The 16,251-nt window shown below is 41.1% G+C and overlaps 1 protein-coding gene across 4 annotated transcripts in view; it reads left to right on the plus strand.

Moving 5' to 3' along the window:
* Positions 1-570: 570 nt before the first annotated feature.
* Positions 571-16,251, plus strand: part of MAP4K4 (mitogen-activated protein kinase kinase kinase kinase 4) — a 240,419-nt gene continuing 224,738 nt past the window's right edge. For all 4 annotated transcript variants that reach the window (XM_054009944.1, XM_054009953.1, XM_054009962.1 and 1 more), the window contains exons 1-2: positions 571-1,322; positions 1,781-1,846. In XM_054009944.1, coding sequence (XP_053865919.1) covers positions 1,266-1,322; positions 1,781-1,846 — 123 coding nt within the window. In that variant the 5' untranslated portion in view covers positions 571-1,265. The remainder of the gene's footprint in view (positions 1,323-1,780; positions 1,847-16,251) is intronic.

Consider the following 16,251-nt stretch of genomic DNA (forward strand, 5'->3'; position numbering starts at 1 on the left):
AAACATTTTCACAGTCTGAGCAACCCAGCCAACCTTTGTGGTCCCTGAATCAGCGCTGCCGGTGGCACTCAAGGGGTTAATTTCTTTGATCCTTCCATTATGCTGAAGAATATTGAGTTAGACTGATGAAAAGGTATGACTTATAACAAATAATAATGCTTCTCACTTACACAGTGTTTTGCATGTTCAAAGTGCAAATACCGTGATTAATCCTGAGGTGTCCCTTAGTGCTGCAGAATATCGTGAGCCTTTCACCTTTAACTGTGTATTCCTCGGCTTTTCTTCTTCGTCCTCTAGCCTTTGGGATTTGCTCTAGACTATGCTGGACTGTTTCCATATCTAGCTCTGTGCCTAACACGCGCATGGAGCGTGTATTGTTACTAGGGGTGGGGGGTGGGTGTAATGTGTGTCTCCAGCCATCGCCTGGGCACTAAGGCAGGGCAGGGACTTTAGCAGCGCTGAGTGAGGCCGGAGTTAGTTATCTATTGTTCTCTGCCACACCCCTGTTGAATATATTGAGCTCGGCGCTTAGACACACACACGGCGGCTGGGAGAGGAGCGAGGATTTTTTTTCCCAGAAGTGCTTTGGGGTGTTGTGTGTTTCCGCTGGTTTTTCCTGCCGGAGAAGGAAAGGGGGAGCTGTTTTCTCTCTGCCCACAATCTATTTTGTATCCCTTTTCTCCTCCTCCCTGGGTTATCTTTGTCTCACTCCCTCAACTCAGCCCAGCAGCGCTGCAGGTCGGGAGCCCCCCTGCCAGTGCCTTGTGCCCCGGGTGCAGGAGCCCAGCAGCCCCCGGAGAGGAAGAGGAGGGACCCGCGGATCTCTCTCTCATTGTTAGCGCGCTGGGTGGCTGCGAGCCCCCTATGCCGGAGCGGGGCTGCTGGAGTTTGGCTCGCGCTGGGTGTGTAATGCCCGTGCCCGGGCGTGCAGGGGAGAGACCGGCTGGGAGCTGCCGCCGCCGCTGCTGCCACCTCAACATGGTGTAAATCCGCTTCCGACACCGACTCGCAGCACCCGCCGAAGAGAGGCTGGGAGAGCGGGGAGGAAAAACCCACCCAACCCCACTCCTCGCCGGGAAACAAACCAGCGCCCACAGCTGCCTCTTCCCCCCTGGCCAGCCGGCCGCCCCATGCAGCAGAGGTGCACCCCGGCTGAAGCGGGCAGGAGGCGGTAGAGCAGCTCTTGCAATTCCCAGGTTTTGATTATTAAATCCCCCCCCCCCCCCAAAAAAAAGGAAAAAAAAAAAAAGAAAAAAGACGGGAAGATGGCGAACGATTCTCCTGCAAAAAGTCTGGTGGACATCGACCTTTCCTCCCTGCGGGTGAGTGTGTTGGGCTGCCCCCCACCGCCCCCCTCTTCCGCACACAAAGGGGGCAGCGCTCCCCTCGCCTGGCTCCTGGAAGGGCTTTTGTTACTGCGAGCACAGAGAGCGCTGGGCTGGGCTGGGGGTGGGAAGGAGCTGCTGGGTTTGCAATCGGCTTTGGGGGCAGCTGCCGCCCAGGAGGAGCACTTTGTTGGCCAGTCTGGCTGCTCCCTTGCCCCCCTCCCGGAGTGGGAGCTACTTGGGGGTGGTTGAGGTGGGGGGGAGAGTTCAGCCCTGGGCTGCTTTCCTTTGTTTGCATGTATTGGCATGTGCATGGAAAAACAGGGCGCAACAGCTGCACAGCCAACATCCTCTCTAGCTCCAGACCCCGTTTTACAAGACTCTCTGCCATTAGCGAGTGCTTTCAAAATGTAACCCTACTTCTCTCCCCCTCCGCCCCTTTTTTTTCTTTGTAGGACCCAGCTGGGATTTTTGAGCTGGTGGAAGTAGTTGGTAATGGTACATATGGGCAAGTCTATAAGGTTTGTGTCAGAATTTCTCTCCTTTATCTTTTTGCACAGCACCTACTTCCCTGCTTTGTTTACTGCACATCTGATGGCAGGCCACCTTATTCTGCATACAAAAGTTAAGCACAATTTAAAAAAAAAATCTCTTCTTGTTGTTTGTGACCAACTGGCATCTACCTTTCCAGATGACACTACTGGTGTTTAGAAAAGGGGCATAAATTACTTTCTCAGAGTTACCTATCCTGACAGGGTCTAAGATCTTCCTGATTTATTTTATAAGATAAAGAACAAAACAAAAGATCACTCCAAGGTACTGTGGTTACGGGGGTCCATATAAGTAGATGTGTGTGCTAATTGAAAAATCAAATATGTTTTAATGGTAGGTAGTGCTTTTGTGTTTACTTTAAACAAAGCATCGACCTTACTTAAAATTGTGACCAATGTTCTTTGCTGAAAACCTTTCAAAATGCTTAAGATGCAAATTCTAGGCTAAGTGGTGCTGCATCATATGCTACTCTGTTATGCACAATATACAGGGTATGAGTGATAGGGGGCAACCATAGCTGGACAGATTATTTGTCTGAAGATGGTAAAATCAGAATTCCTAGAATAACCTGTTTGACAAGTGTATGATTTAAAAAAAAAAAAAAAGCAAAGGAGGATAGTGAGAAATAAGAGACTGCCCATGTGGGTGTGAAAACAGTGTACTTTTATACAGTGTTCAGTAAGTGGAACAAGCAAATCTGAGATTGCATGACTTTGCAAGGAGTAGCAGTTACCAGTATGATTAATAGTGAGCAACCATGCAGTTATTAAAGAGGTTAAGGTTTGAAGAAGTCAATAATTATTATGTACAGATGTAAGGGAATGGGGGGGTGAGGGAGTAATTGGCTATAACAGAACATGGTTTTCTTTTATTAGGAAGAGAAGTTACCACTATCAAACTACCATTACATGTCTCTAAATAAGCCATTTTGGTATGTCTTCGGCAAACATTTAGGTTTGTTTTAAGAGGGTGAACTTCATCCCTCTTGGATGATGGAGAAATAGCATGCCTCTCCTCGCTATACAAGTCAAATTTTAAAAGTAAAAATGAAGTAATTTGACTGTTTCTGTTTGCAAAAGGTGGAAAACCATATAGCTCAACAGGTCTGAGTAAGATAGGAAGATTGATTAGAGCCTGACCTTTGACACCTCCCTCAGGCTAACCCATTTAATAATTACTTTTCTGTAATCTTTGTGCCTACAAAGTTTGCATCATCTGAGCCCTCCTTAAAAGAAAAAGGGTGTGTGTATGACTTTAAACTCCCCTATTAATTATTGCAGTTGGTACATTGTTAGCTGACTTACCTGATAATACTTTTGAATTAATTAGTGCATTCCTTGTTGGGTTAACTCTCTGACAATAGGAGATGTACATTTCATTTTGGTTAAGTACTTAGAGCAACCTATTTTAAAAACTAAGCTGAACAAATTTGAAACGATAGAAAATCATGCTACGTTTAAGTGGCAATCACTTTACTCTGACTGATAACACACAAGCTAACAGACATTTGTCTATCTGAGCTCTGGTTTCAATATGCATAGTAGCTTTTTTTTTTTTTTTTTCTGTATTAGAAAGTGATAGAATATCTCTCCCTTCCCCCAGTAAATATTTTGAGAAAAGCTGATTGGGTACTGCAGTTCAGAAGTTATTTAAGTGCTGATTTGTTATAGAAAGAAACCCCTCTGACATCAGCTTGGTAAGTGGTGTACCTGTATGTACTAACGTAACCACACCACACTTGCCCAAAGCACGAACATGTCATAAGGTTTTTTTTTATAACCATGGGTGTGATTCTGAGTTTCTTGCCCAGTTGAGTTTTGGGTGTGAAGGGAAACGCAACATTGGGCCGTAAAGCAATATTTAATTTTCCTCCAACTCTACTTTTGTGGGTTTTTTTGCGGGGGGGCGCAGAATCCCGTGTCATCCAAAGATGAGAACTTGATTTTTTTTTTTACAAATAAATTTGACTTCTTGGGGAAATAAGTGATTAACTGAACCGTGTGTGCCCCTGTTTCCCTCAGCCCCATCCTTGTGATGTGGTGATCAAGTATTCTTATCGTTTTTACTTTTTAACTGCAAATGTTTGTAACATATGCCTTAGATGCAGAAAATTTTATTTCTTTTTGACAAACAATGGTTAGAAGTTTTCAAACATGGCTAGTTTGATGTATTTCCTTGTTTGTGTGTTGGCATCACTGAGATGCCACCCAGACTATAGGGATATGGTTGTCTGGCTTCTATACGGCAGTGCATTTTGTTGTCTCTTTGTCTGGCTTCTATACATCAATGTTTATATTGATGGTCATTTGTCTTTCCGGGGATCTTCATTCACCTGTTGAATATAGTGAATATTCGTCTCTTCCCTTCCCAACCCCAGCAGAGCTCTTTGAAAATGTTTCCCTGCATGTAAGAAAAAAAGGACACCTAAAATTAGGCTCCTAAATCACTATGTAGGTGCCTAAATAAAGCTCTAGACCTGCAGTGAGCAGCATGTGGTCAGAGCCTTCACCCACGTGGAGCCACATGGATTTTGCTGGAGCTTTGTGTAGTCACAAGGGCCTGCCAGCATAGAACTCCTTGTGGGATTGGGGCCTAAGTGGCATGATTTTAAGGAATGCTGAGCACCCAGCTGCTCCCATTGGAATCAGTAGCTTCCCCTTTTTTCTTCTTTCCTCCATAGCTTTGCTTATGCCTCTACAGTTCCCTGGGGAGACTTGCTTTGCACTTTAAGAAGAGCATGTGATGCAATGGTGAATCAGGAAAAAAACTGCATGACATTCCCTGGGCTGTATGTGACTGAGATGGAAATTCTTTGGTTATTGTATGTTCAGTAGAGGGTGGATAATTAATTTATTGGTATTTGTCCCAGAGTCTAAAAGATTGTAGCTAACAGTCTCTCAGCAGATGACTTTTCTTTCCTCATGATATGAACTTCAATCCAGCTTGTTTGTTCCTGTGTAGATTGGCTCAGAAATATGAAAAGAATAACAACAAATCCCTGAATTATGCTCTTCTGAGTTGTATTTGTTCTGGTTTAGGAAGAAAAGGGTTAAAGTTTGTGAGATACAGTGAGTGAAGTTAACCTCTGAATCACTATGGATGTAGAGAACTGTTAAAAAGAATAAAAGTTTTAGAGAGCAAAGAATTCTTATTATAATTTTGAGAGGAGTTTCTCTTCAACAGGTTGATATCAACTGATCTTGAGATAAATGGCATGTACAGACTTGCCCACAAGCATATATTTCCTTCTTGCAGAAAAAGGAGTTTCAGTGGTTTGATGGATTGTTGAAAAAATTTACCCTGTGTTTTGCCTTGTTTATATTGTGTAGCCTTCAATTCCTTTTGTAAACAAAGAATAGACAAAAGTAGTTTTTAGAATTATTTAATTTGTTACCCAGGTGTATACCGCCTATTTAACTACTATAGTGCACTCCCGGGGAATTATCTGAATGGCATGGAATTTAGCAGGAAAATGGTGTTATCATGGTTGGTTTGGGGCTATCTTTTGGAACAATGAAGTCTTCATATAGGGTGACCTCGGGTCCTTGACTCAGTCAAACTTTATCAGAGCACTTAAGTGTAACTGGAATTTACAGTCATTGATTGGGCAACATGTGTTTAGAATTTTTGGGATCATTTGCAAATATTGCTGGAGCAGTTTTGCACTTCTATAGTTTTTCCACGCCACAATCTATGTAATGTAATGTAAACCTTACATTAAAGGGTAACTTTGTTCACCCAAAATGAAAATGTTCATCAAGTTTCATTTTAGATAATATTTAAATCTCGTAGCAAATCATTTTTTCTTCATTTGATAAAATGTACAAAAAGGGGGCTATGTAAATTATAGATATTCAATAACCCTTTAAGAAATTTATTGATTTCAGATCTTCTTAAATTCATTATAGATGCATATTCTGTAAAGTAACTTTAATTTGAGATTACGGTATAGTACCATATGGTGATTTTTCTCTTGTACTTTTTAAAAAGATAACTAAGATATCAACATTTTAAAGCTTTTGTTCATGTGGTGTTGCATCTTTTCTTCTTGTGTTATATTTTGAGACCTCATATATCTGTAATGATTGGGGGGGGAAAAGTGTCCATAGTAGGTTTGAGGCATAAAAGGAAAGTGCCAGGAAGCTCAAAATTAGGGATGAAACTTCTAATTACCCTTAACTCATGCTAGTGTTGCTTTCTAAGAATCTTGTGAGAGTTAATTCATAGTGAAGGCTTCTTTTGTTGATTTCTGACACAGCCTTCCAAAACTGAATGTAAATGATTCATATTGTCTAACTTCTGGCTCCTAAAAGGACATGATGTAAGATATGATCATTTAAATGGTGATTTGAAAATAAATTTAAATATAAGAGAGAGATTTTCCCTTCATTAAGGGTACTCTATTTTATCTTAATGCAGTTTATTTTAAAAGGTGGCTTCATTTTTTTTCTGTGCTTGGTATTCCTAACTAATAGCCAATTGATTATTTTTTTTGTTCTCCCCCTAGTAAACAGACAACATTGTGAATTCTAATGATGTTGTTAAATGTGAATACAATTCCAGTCTTATGGCTGTAAAGACAAACTGTATTCAGTATCAATGAGGTCACTTGGTTTCGGGAACTGGCCCAGACCAGCTTATTTAAGGATGAGCTGTCCTCCTTTTAGCTCCTATTTTCTGGGGGAATTCAATTGTGTAGTGGTGGTTTTCTCGAGAGGAAGGAGGGATGCCAAAATCATAGTTCTGACGCAGAAAACTGGTATTCTTGTTCCTAGAGGTAAACGTATTCTCAGTTCATTTTCAAAAGAAAGCTCACTGAACTTTTTGATCATCCTGCTCCCCCCCCCCCCAAATTATTTTAATTAAATATACAAAGGCGAGGCAGGTGGCCAGTGGGGATTACTGATATTTATTTTTATTAAAAAAATGCAACCTGCTAATTGTGGGTAACCACATGGTCCTCTTACTGTTACTCTCCTCCTCCCTCCCCCATTCATCTGTCTGTCTGTCAAACCTGCTTTTTTGTATCTTTTCTTATGTCAGATTGCAAGTGCTTAGGGCAGGGACTGTACTGTCTCTTACCATAGTTTGTACAGTGTCAAGCGCAATGGGGCCCTGATCCTGTGTGAGGCCTGTAGGTGCTACTGTAATGGAAGGAATGAAATACAGTATTAATAGCTTGGTCTAAATCCCCTTAAGTCAGTGGAAAGATTCTGACTGAGGTCAGGAGAAGTTTGATTAAGCCTTTTCTCTGACCGTTCGGCTTGTTTTTTGTACTATATCTATTTTTATTACGTAAACAGCTGTTGCTGGGAGACCTCTCCTCAGCACCCAACTCACTCGGTTGTGCTTGTTTTCTTAACTCTGGGGAGGATTGTGCCCTCAGACTTGTATAGGGAGGAGATCCTTTGTTCATGCAGAAGGGGTGCTCACTCTTCTTCACAGCATTGTTCTCCCTTTTTCACAGGGTCCAGAGAAGTCCCTCCACCAGTCTGGGGGCCTGAGTGGGAGGAGGCTGTATTATTCTTTGTGGAGCCTTCTCCCTAGGGAGGATTGCTGCCAGGGAGCAGAGGGGTGCCATCAGTGCAGAAACAGGGGATACTTCAGGACAGTGGGCTGCCCTCTGCAGCTGTGGTGAGGAAAGTCCTGCTCCCCAATGGGGTAATGTAGGGGAATCTCCAGAAGGAGGTCCTCATGTAGATGTCCTTTTCCTGGACCCCTCTTGTGTATCCTGCATTAGAAGAAGTGACCAGCATTTTATACCATCTTGCTTTTGTTGGTTTAGTGTAAATCTTGAACTCAAAGTGTGGTTGACTTTTCTCTCTTGCAGTCTAGTATTTTTTCCCCCTACGAATGAAGTTTAAGTGAAGTTTGTAGTTTGAATAGCAATTCTAGGTGCTCAACTCTGGCCTGGTCTACACTTAAAAATTAGATAGACCTAGCTACGTAGCTCAGAGCTGTGAAAAATTTTGTGTCCTGAGCACTGTAGTTAGGTTGACCTCACTCCTAGTGTAGATTCTTCTGGTGACCTAGCTGCATTCTTCCTTTGATCTAGCTACTGCGCCATCTCTTGGAGAGATGACGTAATTAGATCGACAGTAACTCCAGAGATGGAGTAACTAAACCGTTGATGTAGGACACGTCTATGCTATTATGCTACAGCGGCACAGTTGCAGTGACTGTAGACGTGGCCTCTATTCTAAGATCTGCCATCCTAGAAAGTAATTAGGGGTTTTCTTCTTTACATTTCTGCCTCTAAACCCCAGCTCTAACAAGATCATTTCTCACTTCCACTTTTGCTCTGAAAGATGTTGACATCCAAGAGTGTGATATTCACTTGCACGATATGGGTTGATGTGGTCAGAAATCCCAGTAGACCATTACCTACAGCGTTAGTTTTGGTCCCAATTCAATTCACATTGGAGTCAATGGAAAGTGGACTGGGAGGCAACTCCTAACTCTACTTAAGATTTTTATTGTGTGTTTTTTTTTTTTTTTTTTTTTTAAATCAAATATTGTCACTTAGAGCAAGGTATTCCCCCTAGTTCAAAAAACAGTTACTCCAGTTTTAAAAGGGACACCATCACTTCAAATGTAATCTGCTCAAAAAAAGAATTAAAAGTAGATTTAGATTCTACACAGGAGCCCTTCTATGAACCATGAGGTTTTACCGTCATTTCTTAATATTTTCTACAAATATTTTTCTCTCCTTTGTTGCTGTGGGAAAGACCTCCCCAAATTGGGAAACTGTGATACAGAACACTACGTATTCAATGCTGCTCAATGAACAACCTATTATTTTTAAGTTGATGATGCCTCTCTAACAAGGGTCAAACAAAATCAGGCCTGACAAATCAACTGTCGTGCAGCAAGTAGGAATTTTTCCTTGCAAAGTTGCATTGGCTTCTGCCGAATCTGAATGTTCATTGTTAACTTGCAACATTAAAAACAATTAACTCTCTGAATGTGAAGTGGGTATTAACTGATAACTTGATGTCATAAGTCTCTTCCCTTCCCTTCCACTGAAAGTGACAGGCCTGGTGTGTGTGTGTGTGGTTGTTTTTTTGTTTAACTGCACTAACCGCTCCTGTTGCCTTTGCAGGAATTTGAGGGTACTCAGCACGTCTAAAAATCAGATCACTTTTATCTTGGTGTCTAAATGTGGATTGGAAATTATTGGCTAATATCTTTTAACTCCTTGTACCAATGCACAACATGGAGCTGTTGGATCTAATTGTGTGCTCAGCTACTTCGCGGTGAGACAGAGGGGACATATCTCCTCCCCGATATGGAAAAGAATGCCATCAGTTTAAAGAATCCTGTTGTAACAGCCATGTGTTTTGCTAACATCTCGGGTGTGCCAAAGCTGCTAAATCACAATTGGTGCAATTTGGGATTGTTTTGCATTTTGATTTGGACATTAAAAGTTGAATTTTTAGAGTATGTTTCACTTTCTCCTTAATATTTGGGGGAGTACAAACGTCTAGAACACCAGTGGTTTAAAAGTTTGTTTAAATCCAGACTAAAATCATGAGTTCAAAATATTTGTGTCTTAACTTTTCTTAATCCTTAAATTATGGGTTCCAACTAACTGACAGTGTTGCTTTAAAAAAAAAAGTTTCCCAGGCACATTAGCCAATTAAGAAGTGTTAGTAGAGTACACCTTATTCTAACCTGAAGATCTGCAAAATACATAAGCTTTTAAAAAGCTGTTCAGGGCCAGAAAAAAAAAGTATCCCAAAGTGTATTTTTTCTGCATTCTTTGAACATAAAAATTGACTGAAAGTTTAACAAATTTATACGCTGCCTGCCAAGAACATCAGTTCAGGCCTCTCGAGAGAAATTTGGGGCTCTGGTACACTGTTTGCTGGAGTCCCACCCCCTCCCATTTCACCCAAGTTACAAATGTTTTGTGGGCTCCCTTAAACTCAGGCCCTCGTACAATTGTCCTCCTCTTTCCCCCTCTCTTGTCAGCTCTGCATCAGCCCATCAAGGCATCAGTAGGGAATATTTGGGGCTGAATGTCCTGAAAATAGGAGTCTATATGCATAATGGAAATGCTGATAGACCTATAACTGTAGCATCACTGATATATACTGCTGTAATATTGTAAAGTACCCCTCTAGAGAGTTGATGCCGTGGTGTCTGAATAAAAAAAAAGGGGGGGTGTATCTACAGAGTGGAAGCCTTAATTGCATTTTTTTTAGTGCTTCTCCAGAAAATGGATAGTGCTGTGTATTATTAGTTTCTTCGCAGTGGGCTGATGTATTGAAAATGGGTTGTAGAGTGAGCTCTGCACACAGACATGCTCACTCATTATTTTGCAACTTTTTCTTAACTGGGTTTACGTTACATTTTTGAAAGTGCACTTAGAAAAACACTAAACCATGCACTTAATTCCTTTCTCCTGCCTTCATTATGTCCTTTATCAAGGAGTAGAAGATGTACTAGGAATGAACACACATCTTCATAATTTAAAAGTGAGGAAGTCTGTACTTGCAAATAGAATAACTATTAGTGAAATGGAAGGTCCCCTGATCCAAGTGTCCTATAAAGGTGACCTATTTTGTGTGAATTTGCTTTTCTTTAGCCGGTATCATCTCTTCACTACTCAGTTGTCATACCTATATTAAGACTTGGTATTTAAATATAGATGGTTTTATTTTTGTAGAACTTCTCAGGAATCTGGCTGAGATGAGCTCTTGGTTTAAAAACAGGCATGTTGTTTACCTCCACTCTTATGTCCACAGCGATAAGCTTTTTGAATCTTTTTCTCCTTGAGAAATTGTGCTTGTACAGAGGCCATATTTATTTATTTATTTATTTACTTTTTTTAGAACAGAGCTATAGGAATACCTAAATTCAACATGACCAAAATAGATGGGTTGAGAATAAATACCTGACATCAAATCTGTTTATCTCATCAAAGATAAGTTTCTCTGCTTGCTTGGTACCCTTCTACCCCTTCTCCCTCCCCCCCTCCCCCCAAAAACTGGCTTTTGATTGTCAGCTCTGTTAGTGCATACTTTCCTTTAGCCCAAAGTCAAACTGTGCAGCTTCCCGCAGCTCCCATTGGCCGGGAACATTGAACTGCGGCCACTGGGAGCTGTGTGTGGCCATGCCAATGTAAACAAGCTGTCTGGTGGCCCCCCAGTGGATTACCCTGACGGGCCGCAGGTTGCCCACCACTGATCTAAAGCCAGTGCTGAATCTAACTGCCCAGATGCAACTGTATTTCTCTCTTCTTCTCCACAGTAATTGACTAAACCATTTTTTAGATAGAGTGGTTTAAAAAAGATCTTGGATAGTTTCTCTTGCCTCTTACTTACCATGGATTAATAGCTTATTGAGACTTCTAAAATTTGGTATACCTGTGCAGTTCAGGCCAGTATTGCTTAAGGGAATTTTATTGTGTGAGATATTGGTGGCTTAAAAAAAAAAAAAAGTTTAAGAATGCATTAAATTAATTGTGCATGTTAAACCAAAAATGCAAGTATTTCTGGATTTTTTTTTTTTTTTTTTGTTGCTGCTATGTGCTTAACTTACCAATTGTACCTAGATATTATGGAGGATTCAGTTAATGGTCCTGTATCACAAGATGTAGACACAAAGGAGTGTGTCAAGAGCTGTAGGGAAGCCTCTACTGTAAAAATCCTTGCTTTATTTAAGCAATGGCATTTAAAAAAGTGTCATATTTTATATATCATATGCACACAGAAATTCAGAGAAACGTTTGTGCATTTGCACAAATACAGTATGTAGGTTCTTTAAATTACACCAAGCAGAGCTGGCATGTTTCCATTATTCTTGTTTAAATTGCCACCTTCCCATGTGTTTCTGGTGTAGTCTTGTGGGGGAGGAAAGAATGGCAGTCTATTAATAGCTACTGTACAGCTTCCCCCCGTCATCTATTACAGATCCCTTGAATGCTTTGAATAACAAATTAATGAAAACCTTATATAATACAAGTGATGGAAAAGGCACATATGCTTTCTCCCACCCCCCAAAAAGAGTAAAAATCTTCTTAATCTTTAGAGACTGCCGAGACTGAAATGTACAACTTCCTAAGCATTGTGTGTGCATTCTATGGGTTAAACTCTAGCGTGATGACAAGTGAATATGGAGGAAAATATTTCCAGTCATTTAAAATAAATTGGGGTTGCTAAATTGCTCGAATGTTTAAAAAGGGGGGTGGGAAAGAATGTCTTGATCTTTTTGAGTATATTATGTGGTAGGGAATAAAACTTTTAATATTAACCTAATTGGATTTATATTTAGGTTCAAAGAGCTCTTGTGAATGAGATAATTGTTTTATGTCACTGGCTTGATGGTTTTCAAATCAAGTGGCTTAAGGCAGAAAGTCAGTAAATCAGTATCTGTGAGTAAAGCTACCTTTGCTTAGATTTCCTGTGAGGTAATGGAAGAGTGCCCTGTTTTCATAATAGAAACAATAGTATGTTAGTTATTGACAAAACTTCTTTCTGGTTAAAGTTATCAAGTTGTGGAGGTGCCGTCTATCTAATGGAATGTAATGGCAGCTCCTGTGCAAGCCGGAGTAGCGCACTGACTCTTCCTAGACGACAGGAATTTCAGTTACAGATCAAGGTGCCTGTTCCTCCCTGCTCCAAGGAAGGTATTCTGATTGTTGTCTTAGGGCTTGGCTACACTTGCGAGTTAGAACGCATTAAAGGAGCCCCGGGTGCACTAGCTCACTACCCGTCCACACTGGCAAAACACGTAGAGCGCTCTGACTCCACGGCTAGAGTGCTGCTGGTACTCCACCTCGGCGAGTAGAACAACGTCTGCTGTTGTTTGAACTTACAAGACAGCATGCTGACATGCTCTCAGCCCCACAAAAACCCACTCTCTCTCCCCCCACATACATACAACACGCTCCACCCCCCCCATTTGAAAAGCACGTTGCAGCCACTTGCATGCTGGGATAGCTACCACAATGCACTGCTCTCTGTGGCCGTTGCAAGAGCTGCTAATGTAGCCACACCAGTGTGCTGGCAGCTGGCAGTGTGGACAGACAACAGCGCTTTCCCTACTGCGCTCTACGAAGGCTTAACTCAAAGCGCTCTACATCTGCAAGCGTAGCCATGCCCTTGGAGTGCCTCCTCTGCTGTTGTGTTTCTCAAAATACTTATTTTATAGCTATAAGGGGAAACTTATGCAGGGAGTAGCATTTTATGGTTCCCATCTGTGGCTTTTTAAATTTTTTTGAATTGCAGAAGGGAGGGTCAGAAGGAAGCAGAAGGTTGCAAATGCTCTCAGTGTTTGTTACTTTGTTTTGCTAGGGCAAGGTGTATTCATTTGGACACATTGTATAGAATTGTGTTAGAAGCACCTGTGTGGGAAGCTCCTTGACTTGTTGGAGAATGCAGTCGTACACTAGCACAATTAAGTGGGTTATAGTCTTACTGTTTGACTTGGGTAAGAGAAGACCAGTTCAATGAAAGAGGTTGTAACTGCACAGATACTTAAAGTGCAGTTCTAGTCAGAAAACTGACTTTAAAAATGGCACCACCTCTCTCAAAATGGATCTGGAGGTGACAGATCTACTGAGTCTGGTCTATTAGCCGTAGTGACTAAAATGATATTTTACTACTTTTTTTTCCCTCTCCCGTTAAGTCTGCAGAGTCAACACAGCTGAGAGAGTATGAGCTGGATTCTATTCCTCTTTGTTTGTCATCATCAAAAGTGTTCACTAAATTCAAATGTATTACACCTGTGCAAACCTTTTGAAGCCATTGGGTTGTACAGATGTTAATGATGAAGGCATGATTTGGCCCACAGAGCCTTTATAACTTGTGATTATGCACAAGAAGTGATTTAAAAAAAAACAAAACCCTCAGAAACAACAATAATAAAACTCAGGCTGAGCTGGCAGCGCTGGCAATTAGGGGGAAAAAACAAATCTTTTTACCTGTAAACTGAGCACATTTGAACTGGAATCCGAGATGCAAGAATCATGGAGCCCTCTAGAAAGCCATTTTCCTCCTAGAACCACCCTAAAACTTGCCATTTGATCAAGGTTAGCTGAAGAAATGGCTTTAAATTTCCTTCAAAGAACTTTTTTATTCAGGTTCCATTAACTGCATTCCAGTTACCAAATGTATTATGTTAACAGCTAATCGTGGAAATTACTAGACTGGTTTTGGTAAATATTTTACCTAGTCAAAGCTTTTTATAGCTGGTCAGCCAAAGAAGACTGTTTTTTGGTTTTCCTTCTTCTACAGACTAAGCACTGTGTAGCCAGCAACAGTACAAACTTCTTCCCATAGAGCCTTGTTTAGAATCTGACCTTGAGACACCATTCTTTCTGTGTAAATGAGAGAGGATTCTGTGTGAATGGCTGTTCAGTCATGGGTTTCTTTAGAAGCGTGCTTGATATATGTACTTTAGTGTGTTGAATTCTTTTATGAATGACTCTGGGCTGCTATGAAGGATGTTGGAGAGAGCACACTAAATTTACTAGTGACTTGCATCTGAATCAGAACAGAGCACCCTATCATTTAAACCAGTGGTTTTCAACCTGGCATCTGTGGTCCATGTGTAAGGGGTTTGCGAAAGACTTAGACTGAAAACTGACTGAACAGAATTCAACTCTCTTCAGAGACGATAGATTTCCAAAGGAGTCCGCACTTCCATTTGAAATTTTGTAGGGGTTGACAAATGAAAATAAGTTGAGAACCACTGAGTTAAACCACCTCACTTCAGTAGGAATTTTGCAATATGTCAACAAGAGTCCTGTGGGGAGAGTATGAAATGAACTACTCCTTTAGCAAATATCTAGTTTCATGGTCTGAATGTTTTTGAATGAAGTTGCCTCTCTTGCTTTGTTGAGCGATGGAAATTATATCTTTAACAGATTTATGCAGACTATGTGAATGTATAATTTATACATGTAAATCTAATTTAATGCAAAAATAAATCCAACAGCATAATAGTGAAATAGAACGAATCCTTCGTATTACAGCACGTGAGTATGTGTTCATTTTATTAATGTATTTTTTTCCCCTCCCCCTGGAAACATATGGGCAGATCCTCGACTGGCGTTACTCTTTGTAGTTCTGTTGAAGTTAAAGGAATTATTATGAATTACATCAGATGAAGATCTGGCTCCTGTGTGAACTATGGAGAAGGAGTTAGCGCATTTTCGTTGAAGGCCGGGCTTTCACATAAAACTTCATATAAAATATATATTTCTCATACCACCATTTAACATATAATGTCTCCCAGGTCTTTGCCTCTCTCCAATATTTCTGTTTTTTACTTTCTTTCATCTTCTCTCTAAGGAAAATGTCATATCTAATTGTCCCTTTCTTCAGATGTCTCCCCCACATCCCCTTTTCTCTCTCTCATCTGTGCACTATTTGCTACATTTTTCTTCTCTTCCCTGGATTAAACGTCTCCTCGTTCCCTCTTTCTCTCAATCTTACTTCTTCTCCTTACAGTACCTTCTCAGGGCTTGGCTATGTCTGTGCAGTTTTTGTACCAATTTAACTGTGTATGTTTGAAAACAGATATGGTTACATTGGTGCAACCCCAAGTATAGATGCAATTCTACCTGTATAAAGGTTCTTATTTCTGTACATTAATTTCTCTCCCCTTCTTGTTTTTACATCCTCTTCAGATCTTTCCCAGGGTCCATTTTTGGGGGGTAGAGGAGGTGGTAACAGTTCTTCTCCTGCATTACCTTTTCTGGGGGGGGGGGGGGGAGGGGTTGACCTTTCTTCTGCCCCCTTTCCTCACTGGAGTGAGGGGGGATGTGGCAGATGGATATTCTTCTGCTTCTAGCGAAAACCCAGGACTATTTTTCTTTTGGGGAGTGAAAGAATCTTCTCCATCTCTTGAAGCTGCGGTGATTTAAGAACATACGAATGGCCATACAGGGTCAGGGCAATGGTCCATCTAGCCCAGTATCCTGTCTTCTGACAATGGCCAGTGCCAAAATGCTTCAGAGGGAATGAACAGAATCGGGTGATTTATCAAGTGATCCATCCCCTGTCATTCAGTACCAGCTTCTGGCAATCAGAGGCTTAGGGACACCCAGAGCATGAGATGGCGTCCCTGACCATCTTGACTAGTAGCCATCGATGGACCTATCCTCCATGAACTTATCTGAATCTTTTTTGATCCCAGTTATACTTTCGGTCTTCCCAGCATCTTCCGGCAATAAGTTCCACAGGTTGACTGTGCGTTGTATGAAGAAATACTTCCTTACATTTGTTTTAAACCTGCTGCCTGTTAATGTTATAGGGTGACCCCTGGTTCTTGTGTTATGTGAAGGGGTAAATAACACTTCCTTATTCACCTTGTCCACCCCAGTCATGATTTTATTAGACCTCTCTCTATATAGAAGCATATT

The sequence above is a fragment of the Malaclemys terrapin genome, chromosome 1 (genome assembly GCF_027887155.1).
Source record: "Malaclemys terrapin pileata isolate rMalTer1 chromosome 1, rMalTer1.hap1, whole genome shotgun sequence".
NCBI lineage: Eukaryota > Metazoa > Chordata > Testudines > Emydidae > Malaclemys > Malaclemys terrapin.